The 15,390-nt window shown below is 36.7% G+C and overlaps 1 protein-coding gene and 1 non-coding gene across 4 annotated transcripts in view; both read right to left on the reverse strand.

Annotated features, from left to right (window-relative positions):
• The window catches only part of Lrba (LPS responsive beige-like anchor protein), a 481,883-nt gene that overhangs the window by 368,017 nt on the left and 98,476 nt on the right, over nt 1-15,390 (reverse strand). For all 3 annotated transcript variants that reach the window (XM_038347328.2, XM_038347329.2, XM_038347327.2), the window contains exons 23-30: nt 14,312-15,355; nt 13,133-13,311; nt 12,206-12,359; nt 11,653-11,833; nt 10,031-10,158; nt 9,562-9,669; nt 7,045-7,204; nt 3,661-4,111 (exon numbers count right to left, since the gene is read on the reverse strand). In XM_038347328.2, coding sequence (XP_038203256.1) covers nt 3,661-4,111; nt 7,045-7,204; nt 9,562-9,669; nt 10,031-10,158; nt 11,653-11,833; nt 12,206-12,359; nt 13,133-13,311; nt 14,312-15,355 — 2,405 coding nt within the window. The remainder of the gene's footprint in view (nt 1-3,660; nt 4,112-7,044; nt 7,205-9,561; nt 9,670-10,030; nt 10,159-11,652; nt 11,834-12,205; nt 12,360-13,132; nt 13,312-14,311; nt 15,356-15,390) is intronic.
• Nucleotides 43-202, reverse strand: LOC119826954. Its single transcript, XR_005287516.1, has one exon. It is a non-coding gene; the product is annotated as a U1 spliceosomal RNA (small nuclear RNA).

The following is a 15,390-nucleotide window of genomic DNA, read 5'->3' on the forward strand; positions in this document are numbered from 1 at the left end:
ACGAATAGAAAATGGGGTTTTATTTTCTTTTTTAATTTTAATAGGGGAGAGAATGAAGCCAGTTCCCCACGACCAGAAATTATGCAGTTAAGTTTTCCACATTTAGAAAACTATCAAGGGCCAGCACATCTGGAGGGCAATGGGTAAGACGGGCCCGGAAAACCACCTTCATGATCATGTTTTCATCCCTGCTGTTTATTCTAACTATGAATTAGTACATACAAAAAATAAAATTAATAATTTCTGAATCCATTATCCGATTCAAATCACTTCTGAGAAGAGATACAATACTACTAAGGTTCTGGGCTGTATCAAAACAAAATTCAAAATCACACAATCTAATTACAATGCAATAAATATTACTTATTTTAATTTTATAACTATGCAAAATTTTAGCCCATTATGTTCATCCTGTAAGCATAAATCTAAACTAGGAAAGTAGACTCTACATTTTGAAAAGATAACCTAAAAATTTAAACTTATCATTCTTTAGTGGGAATTAGTTATACAAAAACAAAATATTTCTGTATTCTCTTTGAAAAAAACAAGTTGCAACATATCTAGAGCTCACTTGAGAATATACTGCTATCAAGTGTGCTTATGCTTTTATTCTTCCATCCCGACTCCTGTGCTGAGTATTCAACTCAGGATCAGGCATAGACTAAGCACAAACGCTACCTCTGAGTATGTCCCGGGCCTTAAGTTTCTACTCAAAAAATAAAATCTGTCTTATGTTTATGAGGAAGGTAATTATCTTAACTGTACAGATTTTTTAAGTACTTTTTATAGTCCCACACATAGCAAGTGAAAATACTGTTGTTTTGCTGTCATTTTCCTAAATTAGGGACTCTGAAGGTTCTTTCAATTAATTAGTAATAAGCACAAATAAGGAGTAATAATCTCTTCCAGACGAGTTTTAGAATTTCCATTTTAAAATCACATCAGTTGAAAATACCACAAACCTTCACAATGCTATTTTATTTAACATGGTTAAAAAAAGATTATCTGAGTACTTTAGTCCCAAAGGATTCAGCTGAAAACACAGACCAGCCCTTGAACTTTATCAAGATAAATCCCTGGCACCCATTAATCGCCAGCAAGAATCTTCCAATTAGATAAGAGCAGGAATCTTGGCATGGGAATGAACACAAACACCTTCCCTTTTACAGAAACTGAGCCTGGCAGCCTTTCAGCAGGGCTCACTCACGCAGCTGTTACCCTAAACTTCCCAGCTATTGCTTGGGAGTTGATAATTCTTAAGATATGAGGAGAGTTCTGATTTCTGGCACAGCATTCCTGAGATAAACACATGATCAGAGGGATGCTTTGAAATTTCCAAAAACACTCCATTGGCCCACGGCTTCAAGAAAAGTCTTTCAGAAGGTGTCTCTTGCTAAGAAAAAGGATGGGGGAGAGAGACAGAAGATTGTACTCCATCAGACAATATGTTAAATGCATACCAGACATGTTAAGTGTCACAGAACATCCTGAAAAATGCTGCCAGCAAAATTATTTTTTCTTTACTTTAACAAACTTTTTAAAAGTACAATGCCTAAGCAGGATTTCCCAAGTAAATGCATAATCTCACTTAAGCAATGAAAAATGAAAGATTTAATTTCAACATTATTGAAAAGTAAATACCTAAATAAAACATTTTGGTAATTCATAAAAATATTTTAAGTATATACTAAGTATATTTAAGTACTTAAGTATATACTAATACCTAAGTATTAACTAATACTTAAGATACATCTAATTAAAATATTTAGCCACCCAATTGTTTCTTATTATTAACACTAGCACAAATTTAAGTTAATTTTAAGATAGGCAGGGTAGCTCACACCCATAATTCTAGCCTTGACCAAGACAAAAGGATTCCTATGAGTTCAAGTGTCTATGACAAGACAATCATTTGAGCTGAGGAATCTGTAGCTGTCTGGGACAACATTGTAAGACATTATTTACAAAAGAGGAAATTATAGAGAACAAAAACTAAAACAACTGAAAAATACATCACTACAAATTCTAATATAGATGTCTCGAATATTAGAAGCCACCAAATAAAACAGAAAACCGTAAGTCCATAAAATGAATGAACAGAAAATCTGGTAAAGTGACGGAATTTTACAATCTCTGTTCACAAGGAACTCCATAATAATAGAAAAACTGGGGGCGTATTACTGTAATCACTGACCACAGTAAACGGCATCAGGAATGAGATAAAGCCATGCCACTGGACAGGACGCAACAAAGAGAAGCTGTCACGTCTGCGATATTTCTGCCAAAGATGTACTAACCTGAATCTAAGTCTAAGGCACATTAGATCACAACAAAGTGAGAGGCATTAAGAGACCTCAAGAGATATAATCCCAAACTGGATCATCTGGGTAAAAGGATCTTACTGAACAAGTCTCTTCCCACTCGTGTTGGTTGCCCACAGGAACCAGACGATAAGACCCTACTGCTAAAGCACCATACATTTTGGTTATAGGACATAGAAAAATCAAATAAAAATAAAACTAGAAGCTTCCTCCCTGCTGGCTGGCTCTCCTGGAATCAGAAGGTACTATAAAAAAGAAAAAATATTACTATAAAAAAAGAAAAATCATTACAAGTCCTACCAAACTGAAATTCTGCGAGCTACACCTCCAACCTACCAGCCACATGGCCTCACTGTCACAATAATAGGTAGCATAATTGCTGTATGAGTGACCAATTATTTTCTGCTTAAATTTAAGGCCAACTCATCTGGGATTGTAAATGTCAAAAGTTCATGGGCAGGAGGTTATGGGAACTAGACAAAGAAACCTACTGCTCCTGTTTTTTAAAAGGGTATATTGTCAAATTACCTTCTAAATCTTTGTAATTTTACACACAGGTTACTACTGCTATTAGACTTGGTCAGAGAAACTTCTATTTGCACAAAGCATCAGTTAAGAGACAAACTCATAACTGGCCAAAGTGCAGAGAATAAGCAGCTTCTGAAGGAAATATCACCATCACTGGCTCCAAGGCTTGGTTAGGGAACACTGAAGGATGGGAACAAGTGATACGAGATGCTGTCTTCTGGAAACAGCAAGGCTGTAGCACCTATGACCTTGCAAACCACAGTGGTTATATGCATGACATTTGCACTGATGGAGGAAAGGCCCATGGGACCTCATGAGGCCCCACACCCCTCTTTAGCAATAGAAGTTGCAAAAGGATGAAAAGTCAAATTCCTCAGTAGGATAGCCACTGGAAACTGTCCTTGTTCAAGTAAATAACCCACTATCCACGCTCATGAAAACAATACTAATTAAATGCAGAGTGTGAAGAAGTATCTAAGAAATGGTCCATTGGTTAACAGCAAGGAAATGATAGGTAGTTATTGTAAGTTTATGTAAAGCCTAAGGTGTAAAAAAAGAAAAAACGCTTTTACATACAACATGCACTAATAAAAATAAACGTAAAATAATTTTAGTGGCAGATAAGATGTTAATAAATAAAAGTTTGAAATACTGCACAAACCACACAACAAAACTACCCATTTTTTTTATAAATCAGATCAAAACATTCTACTCTCTGAGGCACAAAATTTAGATTTTCATATTCTAAACTGTGGTATTTCTGTACATTTTGCAAACCTAGTCATAGTGAAACAATGGGTTATTTACATACCTGTCAAAAGACCTGAACTGCACCGGTGGGTCAGCAGACAGATCTCCAAGAGCACCAAGGCAGGCTGGGGGCAGAAGGGCCGCATCCACCGTGACTCCGTCTGCTGGCATATTAACCAAGCTTCGGAGAATGTCCTTCACATTGACATTTTTTGAAACTGGGACTGATGGTGTCACCTTCCTATCCAACTCGTTTCCTCCATCAGTTTTTGTTTCCTGAGATTTATTGACTTCCAAAGAAAGAGTGCACAGCACTTCACTGATGGCATCTGGACCCGCGCTGACACCCAGAGGCACTGCTGGAGAAGCTGTAGATGGATGGCTTCCTAAGCCAGAAGCTGTTTCCTCACCAAGGCCAGAGTCTCTCCTTCGAGTAGATGAGGCGCCCTCCACTGATTCCTCCACCGATGATAGAGCTAAATGGCTAAATTCTGCTGGTGTGTTTTCTGCATCTTACCCAGGAACAGAAGAGTAAATTAAGAAATCAAGTACTAATCTTTTAAATGTATATTCAAGTCCCAGTAGCCATCCAAGATTTTATGAAATATTTGTCATGTTCTCTCAAAATCAAAAACTATTAAAATAAACTATAATATATGATAGAATGTACCTTATATCCAAAATAGATGCTAAAATGAGTAAATAATCAATACCTGCAACAGCCTTCAGAAATGATTGCAACATATGTACGGATTATAACACAAAGTTGAATATCCACAGTTCATAAAGCAAAAACTTCCACATCACACAGTTTCCACTGCTGAAAAAATGGTCAAGCCCTCCAATATGCAGAACCCCATCCCTGCTAAGACAGAGTCTCATGTATCCCAGGATTGTGAGGAATTCAAGGCAGACCTTAAACTTCTGATCTCATTCTCCCCACCTCTTAAATACTGAGGGTTACAGACATGTACGACTATGACCAGTTGGTGAGGGAATGGGGAATCAAACTCAGGGCTTCGTGCATGCAAGGCAAGCACTCTACCTACTGATTAATCCATAGCCCAAGCAATCCCATTTTGCTGTTTAACTTCACTCTCTCCAATCAAACTTCCAATCATTCTAACCAACATGCTCTTTGCAAGTTCACCCAAATTTAAAGATCATCTTGTGAAATTTAAAGATCAGTCCTCATCCCTAACAGCACTTGACAGCAAAGCAACTGCTGAATGTTCTCTGCAATTTGATAACCCTTTTTTCCATGACGTATAGTTTTTTTTCTTCTAGTACCTCACCAGTAGTTTCTCCTTAATATCTTCAGCTTCTTTTTCCCTGATTTATTAGGTTCAAGGAACTTAGGGGTCAATCCTTGGTCCCTTCAGTCCGTACCTCTCTCATCACCTCTATCATCACATATTTTTCCTGAGTTATTTCACCCACTTTTCATATTAAAAATACCCTCACAATCTCATCCACACACAAAGGGAGTGTGTGTGTGTGTGTGTGTGTGTGTGTGTGTGTGTGTGACTGTTTCTTATCTGCCTTCCCTACATCTTATATGTCAAAAGATATCAAATGTCAACAGGTTGGAAACTGAAATATTGCACCCTTGATATACTACAGTATACCGTATAATTATTGAATATCTTTTCTTTTTAAAATACCCAAATTAATGTTCAGAAGTACTGTTCTTCTGTCATCCAAATATATCTAGAATCTGACTGCCTCTTGTTATCTGTGAGGTTAAAGTCATAAACCATCACGTTATCACATCAATTGCTATCACATTGTTATCACATGGATACAAGTACTGTCCTCCTAACTGGTAGTCGAAGGCAATTACTTTAATGATCCTACTGACTCATGCCTAGTGGTATTTAAGAAATCCTTCCATCTTAGCTAGGCCAATAGAATGGTTACCCAACAGAAAAGAATCAGAAGTAACAGCCAGTTCCCAGGCTGAGTTTTAATAAGGCCTGCCAGACTTGACTTTACCAGACTCCAAACCAGCTCAGTTTAGAAATTTAACTGACTTCTACACTAATGAGGGAGACTACAGAGAAGCAGAAAAGCCTTTCAAACTAATGGGGGAAAAAAAAAGAATTAAATTAACATAAGACTCAAGACCCTTCCCCCAAATGACAGGAGCTCAGGTGCTTCTCTCAGCCAACCCTAGCCTACAGCACCCTCATCTGAGTAACCAGGCAGCAGAAAAGCCATCCTAAGACTTTGAGTTCCAGGAAACATATAGAGCAGGGTGAGCATTCCCAACATGCCATATTCAAATGACACCCACAGAATCATGAAATGTTAAGATAGTTGTAGTTTTAAACCACTAATTTCAATGTTCTAGGTCACATGGCAGCACAGAACCAAACACTAGTTCTTTCTTCCCCTCTGAGGTGTGTCCTCAAAACAGAATCCAAAATGGTATTTAATTTTTTATGTATTATGGCTGCATGTGTTTATAACGTACGTATGGTATACGTTTATATATTTGAACACTAGCACAGAAGCCACGGTGCACATGCGAAGCACAACTCACAGGCCTCAGTTCTCGCCTTCCACTGGGGATGAATTCAGATCATTAGAGTTGCGGGCCAATGCTTTATCAGCTGAACGCTGGCCTCGGAGTCTTATTTTAAAAATACATATCAGTTATAACTCTGTGCTCAACATTCCAATAATGGCTCATTTCACTTAAAGAAAAATACATAAACCATCTCTCCTATCATGTGTGATATTTTATTTATTATCACTTTTACTGTCCTCTAAAATACCATAAAATTTATCTATTAAAAAAAATCTTGTCTTTTTCTGCCAAAGATAAGCTTCATGGCAGTAGAGTCTTTTTCTTCCTGTAGGTACAAATCTACATGCATGGATACAAGTACCTAATAGGTACTAAATGAAAACAAAACAAGAAAAATACCCCCTCCCCTCAGTGCAGCTAGTTCTATAACTATCAAAGCTGTTTACCTATACTTCTATAACTGAAAGCTACTTTTAAAACTATAGTTATCCCTACTAATTGTTTAAACAACTTCCTAGAACTCTGTTGTGAGAGACTGAATTACCCTTCACAGCAAATAATAAATTAAAAACGTTGGACTCTTTACTTATAAAGGATAACACTTTCTCATCTTTTATTAGATGGTTCACTTACAGAACAAAGCTCATCTCCCAATTGTAAATAATTATACAATATGTAAAATATTGGTCAAGATTTACCAATAGGTAAATAATTGATAAATAACTTACATATTATGTTAGTTTTATGATACACAAGCTATTGGTAATCATAAGATAAAACATTTTGCTATTAGTAAATATAAACCTATGGTCTCACTTGACACATAATGGGCTTAAGTTCCAGAATCAGTGACTTAACCAGATAAAGATCTGTTTGAAGTTGGGTATCAGGGGATAAAATGTAGAAACTTACCAGGAAGTGAAGCATTCCCATTTTCACTACCGGTTTCCTTAAGAGACTGACTGTGCCTTTCATCTTGTGGCTCTAAAATGTCTCTATATTTTGAGACCATCAGAACAGAAATAAAGTACACAACAGCCAAAGCTAAGAATTGGGCTTGTTTGCTATCCTCCTGAGAAAAAAACAAAAGTAATTGTTCATGCCGCTATTAACATTTTAATCTTATTTCATACTACAACATTTAAATATACATGATGTTCACGAATCCTTCAATGTGCACAGAAAATAATGTATCATTTGTATAATAATTTATTACTAAATATAATAATTCTAAAAATACATTTGAGCAAAGTTCACAAATATGCTTGGCAGTGCCTTTAAAAAAATGTTCATACTTTCAAACACAGAAACAGAAAACATGATTCAAATTTCAAAAATGAGTGCGCAATCTTAAGAAACATAGTAATCCACACTTTATATGGTTACTCAAATAGCAATCGCCACAATATAAAGGTAACTGATTATTTTTATTTCTCATAAAAAAAATCCAATTATATAAATTTAACATCACAGCAGTGTTGCAGTATGATACCCAGCATATCCAGAACAAACATCCAGGAGTAAAAAGTAAAGCTATCACACAGAGAAACGGTGGAAAATGAATCTTCGGAGTATTTACTTACACACGCAGAATACAAAGCATTCTCCTCAAAGGGAGGACAAACTAAAGTGAGGTATGGAGGCAGCCATCCTAGCTCTACAGCGGCCTGCACGTGACTAGCAACGAAGGGGCTACGCACACATCCCTTCTGTTGACACCTCAGAAAGGCTTAGCTTAATAATTTTAATTTTAAAAATTATTGTCTATCAAATCCTAAAATTAAATGAATCTCATGAGGTCAGTTGTTGGTTAGCTTCTAAGTCTAAACATATATGCCAGCATATTGGTATTTGCCCCAGGCTTTAGCTTTGTTCCCTAAAAGACAGATGGGAACTTAAGGGACAAATATATTAAATATCAATTATTATCAACCATTCTCATAAAATAAATATAAATAAATAAATAAACAAGACTATAATAACTATTGTCAAAAGTTTTAGATATAACTTCAGGTAAAAAAAAAATCAGATATCAAACTCTCCCTGAACAGGTCTACTTGAAACAATTCTTAGACACATTTCTAATATGATAAAATCTATGATACCTTGTAAGTTTTCACATATAAGTTTCTCAGTCTTGGTAGAAAGGGTAAATGTACATTTTTCCTTTTTTTATTGAACATCCCTTTCCTGCCATGTGTTATAACTGCTACCAATATGAGCATTAAGCAAATCATTTATGTGGTCTTCTTAGCCAATTATTGGCTACTTATGCCTAACTAATTCCTTATTCATCACATTAAATTACTCCCTTCCTCCACCTCTTTCTAGTAACCATGGATTTAAGCAGAAAACAACCTAGCCCTGCCATCTTCCTAAGGGCTATAAATGAGGTACGACGTACACAGCACCTCGTCCTGTACTATTCAGTGCTCCAAACCTACTCAGCAGCGACAATACTCCAGAGTATATGCTTGAATCAAGACCTAATCAAGAACATCAGAGGGCCCTGGAATACCAGAGAAAGAGTAGGGAAAAGAAAACTGCTCTGAAAAGCTCCTATGAAACATAGAATATCCAATACGAAATAGATCATAAGTGTTCTTCAACAGGTACTTACTAAAGATAACAGTCCCTATAGTGAGATTACAAATGACTTTAAGATTATATTTTATAAAACGTTAACATCAAAATCTGCTAAAACAAAATTATTTTCTTTTAAAAAGTTAAAAGGGCAGGAAGACAAGTAACTATAGTCACAGCTCTAAAATACCACAATAGGAGACACATTTCATTAAGTATCCTTTATTATATTTTAAAAATCCCTTGAGGGGCCAGGTGGTGGTGGCCCATGCCTTTAATCCCAGGACTCAGGAGGCAGAGACGGGAAGATATCTGTGACTCTGAGGCCAGCCTGGTCTACAGAGCGAGTTCCATGAAAAAAAGTTAATATTCAGTAAAAAAAAAAAAAAAAATACAATGTTAGAAGACAGCACATGTCATTACAATAAGTGCAAGGATTCTGGAGGCAAGACAAGTGGGTATCAATTCTGACTACCATTTACTAAAAACATCATTTGGCCAGGTTATTGAAGATCTCCATACCTCAAATTCCTCATCTATAAAATGGAGTTATGAATCTACACAAGTTTTTGAAGTTTTGGAACTTCCTAAGCTCATGAGAAGAACAGGCAGTACTTTCTATGTGACAGTGGGTTGCTATTTCACTCTGATAAACTAGTTGTTTATTCAGATAATCCTTATTGCCACTGTAAGCTTCTAAAAAAACATTGCCAAGAATCCTGTTTTCTAGGCCTGCCTGTTGAAACCCTCTGTATTACCTCTCAGGGCATCTACTTTAAGGACTTCAGGCCCAAGAGGAAGCACATACTAGCTAAGAGAACTCTTGAAGGAAATATTTGAACTTACAATGTCTCTGAAAACAACCGCTCGAAGCCGATTAATGTCCATGTCTTGCAGGAGCCTGTCAAGATCTCTTACTGGAGATATACCGCCAGTTACAATGTCCACTGGGCTCTATTTGAAATAAAACAATAATAACAATACATATATACATTAAACAGATTTAAAGAACACAGTAAAGTATCAGAAAACCATGCCATATTATTTTTTCTTGTGGGAGTTGGTTATTGCAAGGGACGTCACATGGGGAAAATTGACATAACAACAAGGAAAAGTATTAGAAAAACAGTCAAGAGTAAGTATACAAATATTTACCATGTATTTAAACATAAATATGTCATACTGACAAAAGATAATGACTATTTAAGACTCTATTTCAGATTTATTTAGCTTGATGTTGAAATGAGCAAACTGTTAGCATCTTAATTGTGGAATACAGATATGCTTTTGTGAAATGAATGATCCCACATCTTACTTTTGCTGCAGACTTCCCCATGGGCACCAGGCCATGCACTGTTCTCAAGCGTTGTGCTGCGTCTCCTCGAGCTCTCAGCTGTGAGAGCTGCTGACACTCCAGGCAATTCCTCACAGCCACTGCACACACTACATTGCATTTTAAGACAAAGGTTGGGAAGGATAAGAAAGTCATATTTAAGGTTACAGCAAAGATATGAATCACCTACACAGTATGATTCCCGTTACACTTTATTCAAAACAGATTACCTTCGACAAATTCCTAAAATGTCCCTAGACTCTCACCTAATGTTTATTGTCTGATTTTATTCTCTGCTACGGTTAGGATCTGGGAAAACAGCTCAGGGAGCAGAGTGCTTATCTAGCACTGCTGAGACTTTGGGTTTAATCCCTAGTCTCAGCATAAAACAAGGTTTAGTGGTATAGGCCTGTACTCCAACACTTGAGAGGAGGAGGTAGCAAGATCGCTAGTTCAAATGTCATCTTCAACTTCAAAGTTCAAAACCAACTTTCATAGAATCCTATTTCAAAAAATGTCCTGCAGCACCTCAAAAACAATTTACGGAGTCCTGCTTAAAGGGAATCAGAAATGGTTTTATCTTTGCTGCAAAGGACTGAACCCAGAGCCTCAGAATGAGAGTCAGCTAATCTAACACTGTGTACAGCAAACCCAGCTCAGAAATCCTAATAAGTTTAAAGACAGAGCAGGCCTATGCAGAAAAATTTACATTCAGATTTCAACTGCACTAATTATGATTTTAAATTTGAGATAAATTTCCTAATTTTTTGATCTACAATTCTCTCATGGACAAAAGAATAAAATGGTTGTCATTAAAATATCAAACTTAACACTAATGACAGAAGTTAATAAATGATATATTTATTATGACTTTATGAAGACAGTCATTTATAAAAACAGCAGACGTCATAATTCCTAAGGATTTGCTCCCATTTCTTAGGTCCTCTCTCTCCACTATATTGTCTCCATAAGTAAGTCAATTAACCAAATCTCAGTATTTTCCTAGATACAGGAAACCTTATGCAAAGAAGAGGGGTTTACTTTATCTAGCAAAGCCGTCTTAAGACCAAGCAGTCAAACGTCATTCTGAGGACATCTGCACTCACTTAAAAGTAAGAAGTGGTCCCAGAAAACTGAGATTTAATGTTTTTGTTAACTACTTTAATAAACTTTCCAAGCTTATTTGAATAGAAGTGTACTTGAGTGGTGACCACCTAGACCATGCCTACTGAAGTGTGTTTGGAAGAGAAAGGGATCAGCATCTCATGGTACTTGGAAGACAAACTTGGGCCTCACCCAAGATAAATATGCATGCAAAGAAGATCTGATGATGATGTATAAAATCTGCAAGGCACTACCTCAGAAAAAAAGAGAAGTTAACAGAGAAGGGTGACTGTTAATCAGAATCATGTTAGCAGCATGTTGATTATGCCCACCCCATGACAAACACGCTAACTACTACAATGCACTCCAAAACGCAGGCATGTGGGAACATGACAAGCATACACATTCTCCTCAAAATAAGGAAAGTTTTACTTATCCATCACTGTGGATGACTGAAAACGTTAAATACAATTCTTAACTAATGGCTTTTAAGAGCTTACCAAGTCGGAGACACTGCCGTAGAATTCCTCCAGACGACATATTTTTTTCAGCTTCAATTTCAGTGAATCCAAGAGAACTTGCAAATATAAGCACATCCACAAGGCTAATTAGCCTCTGCAAAAATGTCACTGAGGTTTCTACTGAAAGACCTTGAGTAGGCTCAATATTCTCCAGCTCGTGCTGCAAAGTAGAAAGTCTGGTAATTATGTCTACATTTACTAGATGCCTTCCGCAAATTTCTAGCTTTTTTCAAGTTCAGGCTTTCTGGAAATCTAGAACAATAGACTGATTTGCTCTTTTGCTCTTTCGATCTAAAAAAAAACAACGAGAATACTTCCATCGTATTCTTCATGAGCTTACTCATGCCTAATAAAGTAACATTCTTTATAGGTTTTTCATTCCTGCAACACATGCTAAGATTTTTTTCAGGTAAATATGAAGGTGTGTGTTTTATTACACCAGTTATGATGCACAGCAACCACTGCATTAAACTTTAATCATAAGATGCATCCATGCTATCACACCACTTGTGTGCAGCAGGTAAGTCCTTACCGTGGCCGACGTGGCAGCGGAGAGCAATGGGAGTATACCCCCACAAGCCATCACCATGTTGTCTAACACCTGAGAGATGAGATGAACTGTGTTGTGTACAAAGATGACATTATCGCTGCTATTCACGAAGTCCATAACTGTCTTTGTTGAGTGGCTGTCCAAAGATAAATTATGTTTACTGATGAAGCTAAAGAAAGGAAACCAAAGTATGCCTGCTGAAGGCGAGGCAGAAAAGAAGATGCTTTTAAATCACCCTGCACACTGCCTCAAAACAAGTAAAGTAAGTACTCTTCGTAGGCAGTTACTATCTATGTTCAACACACAGCTTTGCTAAAGCACAGACACTATTCATCATATATCTGAGTTAAAGAATTGAATGAAACCATACTTATTGAGAAGTAAAAGCAAAAATTAAGAGGCAAACGGTACTACATGTGCTATTAAAAATTAATTTTTACTACTTTCTTATATAATGGTATAAAATTCTTTTAAATATGGTAAGAGTCACATACAAACAAAAATCAACAAACTGGGTTCTTTAAAAATTGCAAATCACACAATGGAAAATACATAGATTTCTTATGATAAATATATGAACAATGTCGTACATGAACTTAAACTAAATTTTGGCATTTACAATAATAAGTCTACTTGGAACGCCTACCTTCTAGTTAATTCTAGTATGGAAAAATTATATAAAACATTAAGTAATTTTTAATAAGGGAGATCTTGAATTTTTATGGTCTTGAGTTCAAAATGGGTTTCCATGCATAAAACGGAGAATAGGTTAATGTGATAAAACACCAACGTAGAATAATTTGCTTTTTCAATCAAATGTGTAGAGTAATGTAAAATATTTACATAAATTTCTTTGAAAAGAGAAACTAAGATTTATATATGTCATCTCTAGTGAACACTTGAACAAACCTTCTCCACATCTGTATATCTGTTTCTATGGAAAATAAGAGATCAGTGAGCAAGCGCTGATGCATCTGAGACCACTTGAACTCGGGAATACGAAACATGGTAGATCTGGGGTCCCTCCTTGGCTGCTCAGCAGCGTCTGGGGCTGTGCCTTGCCCTGGCTCTTCCTGTTGCCTTGATACCTAATAAAGAAAAGTTTAAGAAGTTATAAAGTAGGTTTAACTTCAAAAAGAAAAACATTAGCAAAGAGAGACCTATAAACAAGTAGTCATACCATACAGCTAAAGCAAAGCCATCAACAATACTAATACCACAATTTAACAATAATTAGCATGGAGCCATGTTCTTGTGGACATTGTCACTGTGCAGGATTTCACAAAGGAATCAAGCAGTTTTTAATTTTGATTAGCAAAGACAACAGTATTTATTGTCCAGACAGTAGATTATTCTTTGTTAGTTAAAATAAGAATTAACAAAACTAAACATAATAAGGAGCAGATAAAACAACCAAAAAAAAGGGGAGGAAATGAGAAAAAGAGGTTAAGAAAAAGAGGTGGGGAAAAAGCAGTAATAATCACGTGTAGCCATGTCACTGTGAAATACTGATTAAAAAGAAAGCTGTGCATCTCAATCACACAGACTCCCCTCATAGTACAAATAGACCCTTAAATCTGAAACCACATTTATGCACTGGAAAATACACAGTCCCAGATTTAGGTGGAAAAGCAATGTGCTAGAACTGATTTAGCTGAAGAAGGAAAAGCAAGTATTTTCTATAGTTGCTTTATAAGCTAAACTTCTGCCAATTCTAAAGTTTGAAGGTGGTAATGATTGGTGATAGCCACTTAATGAACTCACATTAGTCTTGAGAGTATGATCAGTAGGAGTGTATTTACATAGCATACATAAAACCCTGGGTTCAATCCTCAGCACCACAAAATTGAATGAATGAGAAAATAGTCATAAATTCAGACTAATTGCCAAATATTATATAACCGTTTGACATATACACTTACATAATTGTTAGTAATATTATACTAACCAAATAAAAGCATCCACGCTGTTTTTAACAGTGCAAATTCATGACAAAGAGACAATACAGGTACACACAGTGAACACAAACAAATATGCAGGGAAAATATGCATACTTTTTGGTTTTTGTAAAGACAGTTCTATAATTACCTCAAGCCCCTGTCGTTGAGGCTGGGTTGCTTCCACGCTTGTACTTGCCTTCAGTTCAAACCTCTCAGTATCGGAAGCAACACTGGAAACATCGAGTTTAGCAATCTTTTGCTCGGCAGTAACGGGAGCCTCGGAGCCATTATCAACACAATCACTAACTGATTCAGTTTCTCCAGCAGGGTTGGTTGCTTTCATCCCTTCATCCAGCACCTCATCAATGTCTGACTGTACAGTTGTTGGGGAAGCAGGAGCTTCTGGTGAGGTAGCTAAAGGCCCTGGTGTGGCCATAGTTATGAACATAGAATCTTTAGAATCTCCAGTTTCAGTATCATTTTGAATCTTAGTAACAGGCGCTTCCTCTTGAACTTCACAGTCCTTTTCACATGTGGCTTCAGGGGCAACTACAGACACACTATTCCCTTGGAGCTCTGTGGGCAGACTGGCTTCCTCGCTAGGGCTGCCTTCTACCTTCAGTTCCACATAATCATCATCATCTTCTTCCTCTACTCCAGACTTTTCCAGTAATTCCGGAAACTCTGCAGCATCTTGTTCTGAGGGAGATCTTGTGGAAGCACTTATTTCACTGATGACCACAGTATCTTTGCCAGGTAGTTCGAAAGAATTAGAGACAAGAGTCATAGACTCTACTGCCTCAGAAGACGCTTCTAAATCACATGCATCCTCTGTCTCGTTTGTTGCTATTTCTTCTAAATTGGCTTGATCCAGTAACTCTTGGTTTCCTTGCTCCATTTTCTTTTGGTCATTAGACATATCGGGTGTCTGCAGTTCGATATTAGATGCAGAATCCACTGAACTTGCCTTTCCAATACTTGAGTTCTCATCACTATTTCTAGTAAAATGAGGAGAGTTGGGAGAATCCTTCAGATCTGAGTGTTGGGGCCCAATTGAAACATCACCATCCCTGGTAACATCAGGAACTTCTGGAACCAGACTTGAAGAACATGGCCCTAATCCTTCATCACCTTTTCCCTGCTGTTCCCTAAATATACTGGCAAGATTTTCTTTGTGTATTTCAAAAGTAACCTACAAGAAATATATATAATCAGTTAAGAGATGTA

This window comes from Arvicola amphibius, chromosome 11 (genome assembly GCF_903992535.2).
Source record: "Arvicola amphibius chromosome 11, mArvAmp1.2, whole genome shotgun sequence".
NCBI classification, from domain to species: Eukaryota; Metazoa; Chordata; class Mammalia; order Rodentia; family Cricetidae; genus Arvicola; species Arvicola amphibius.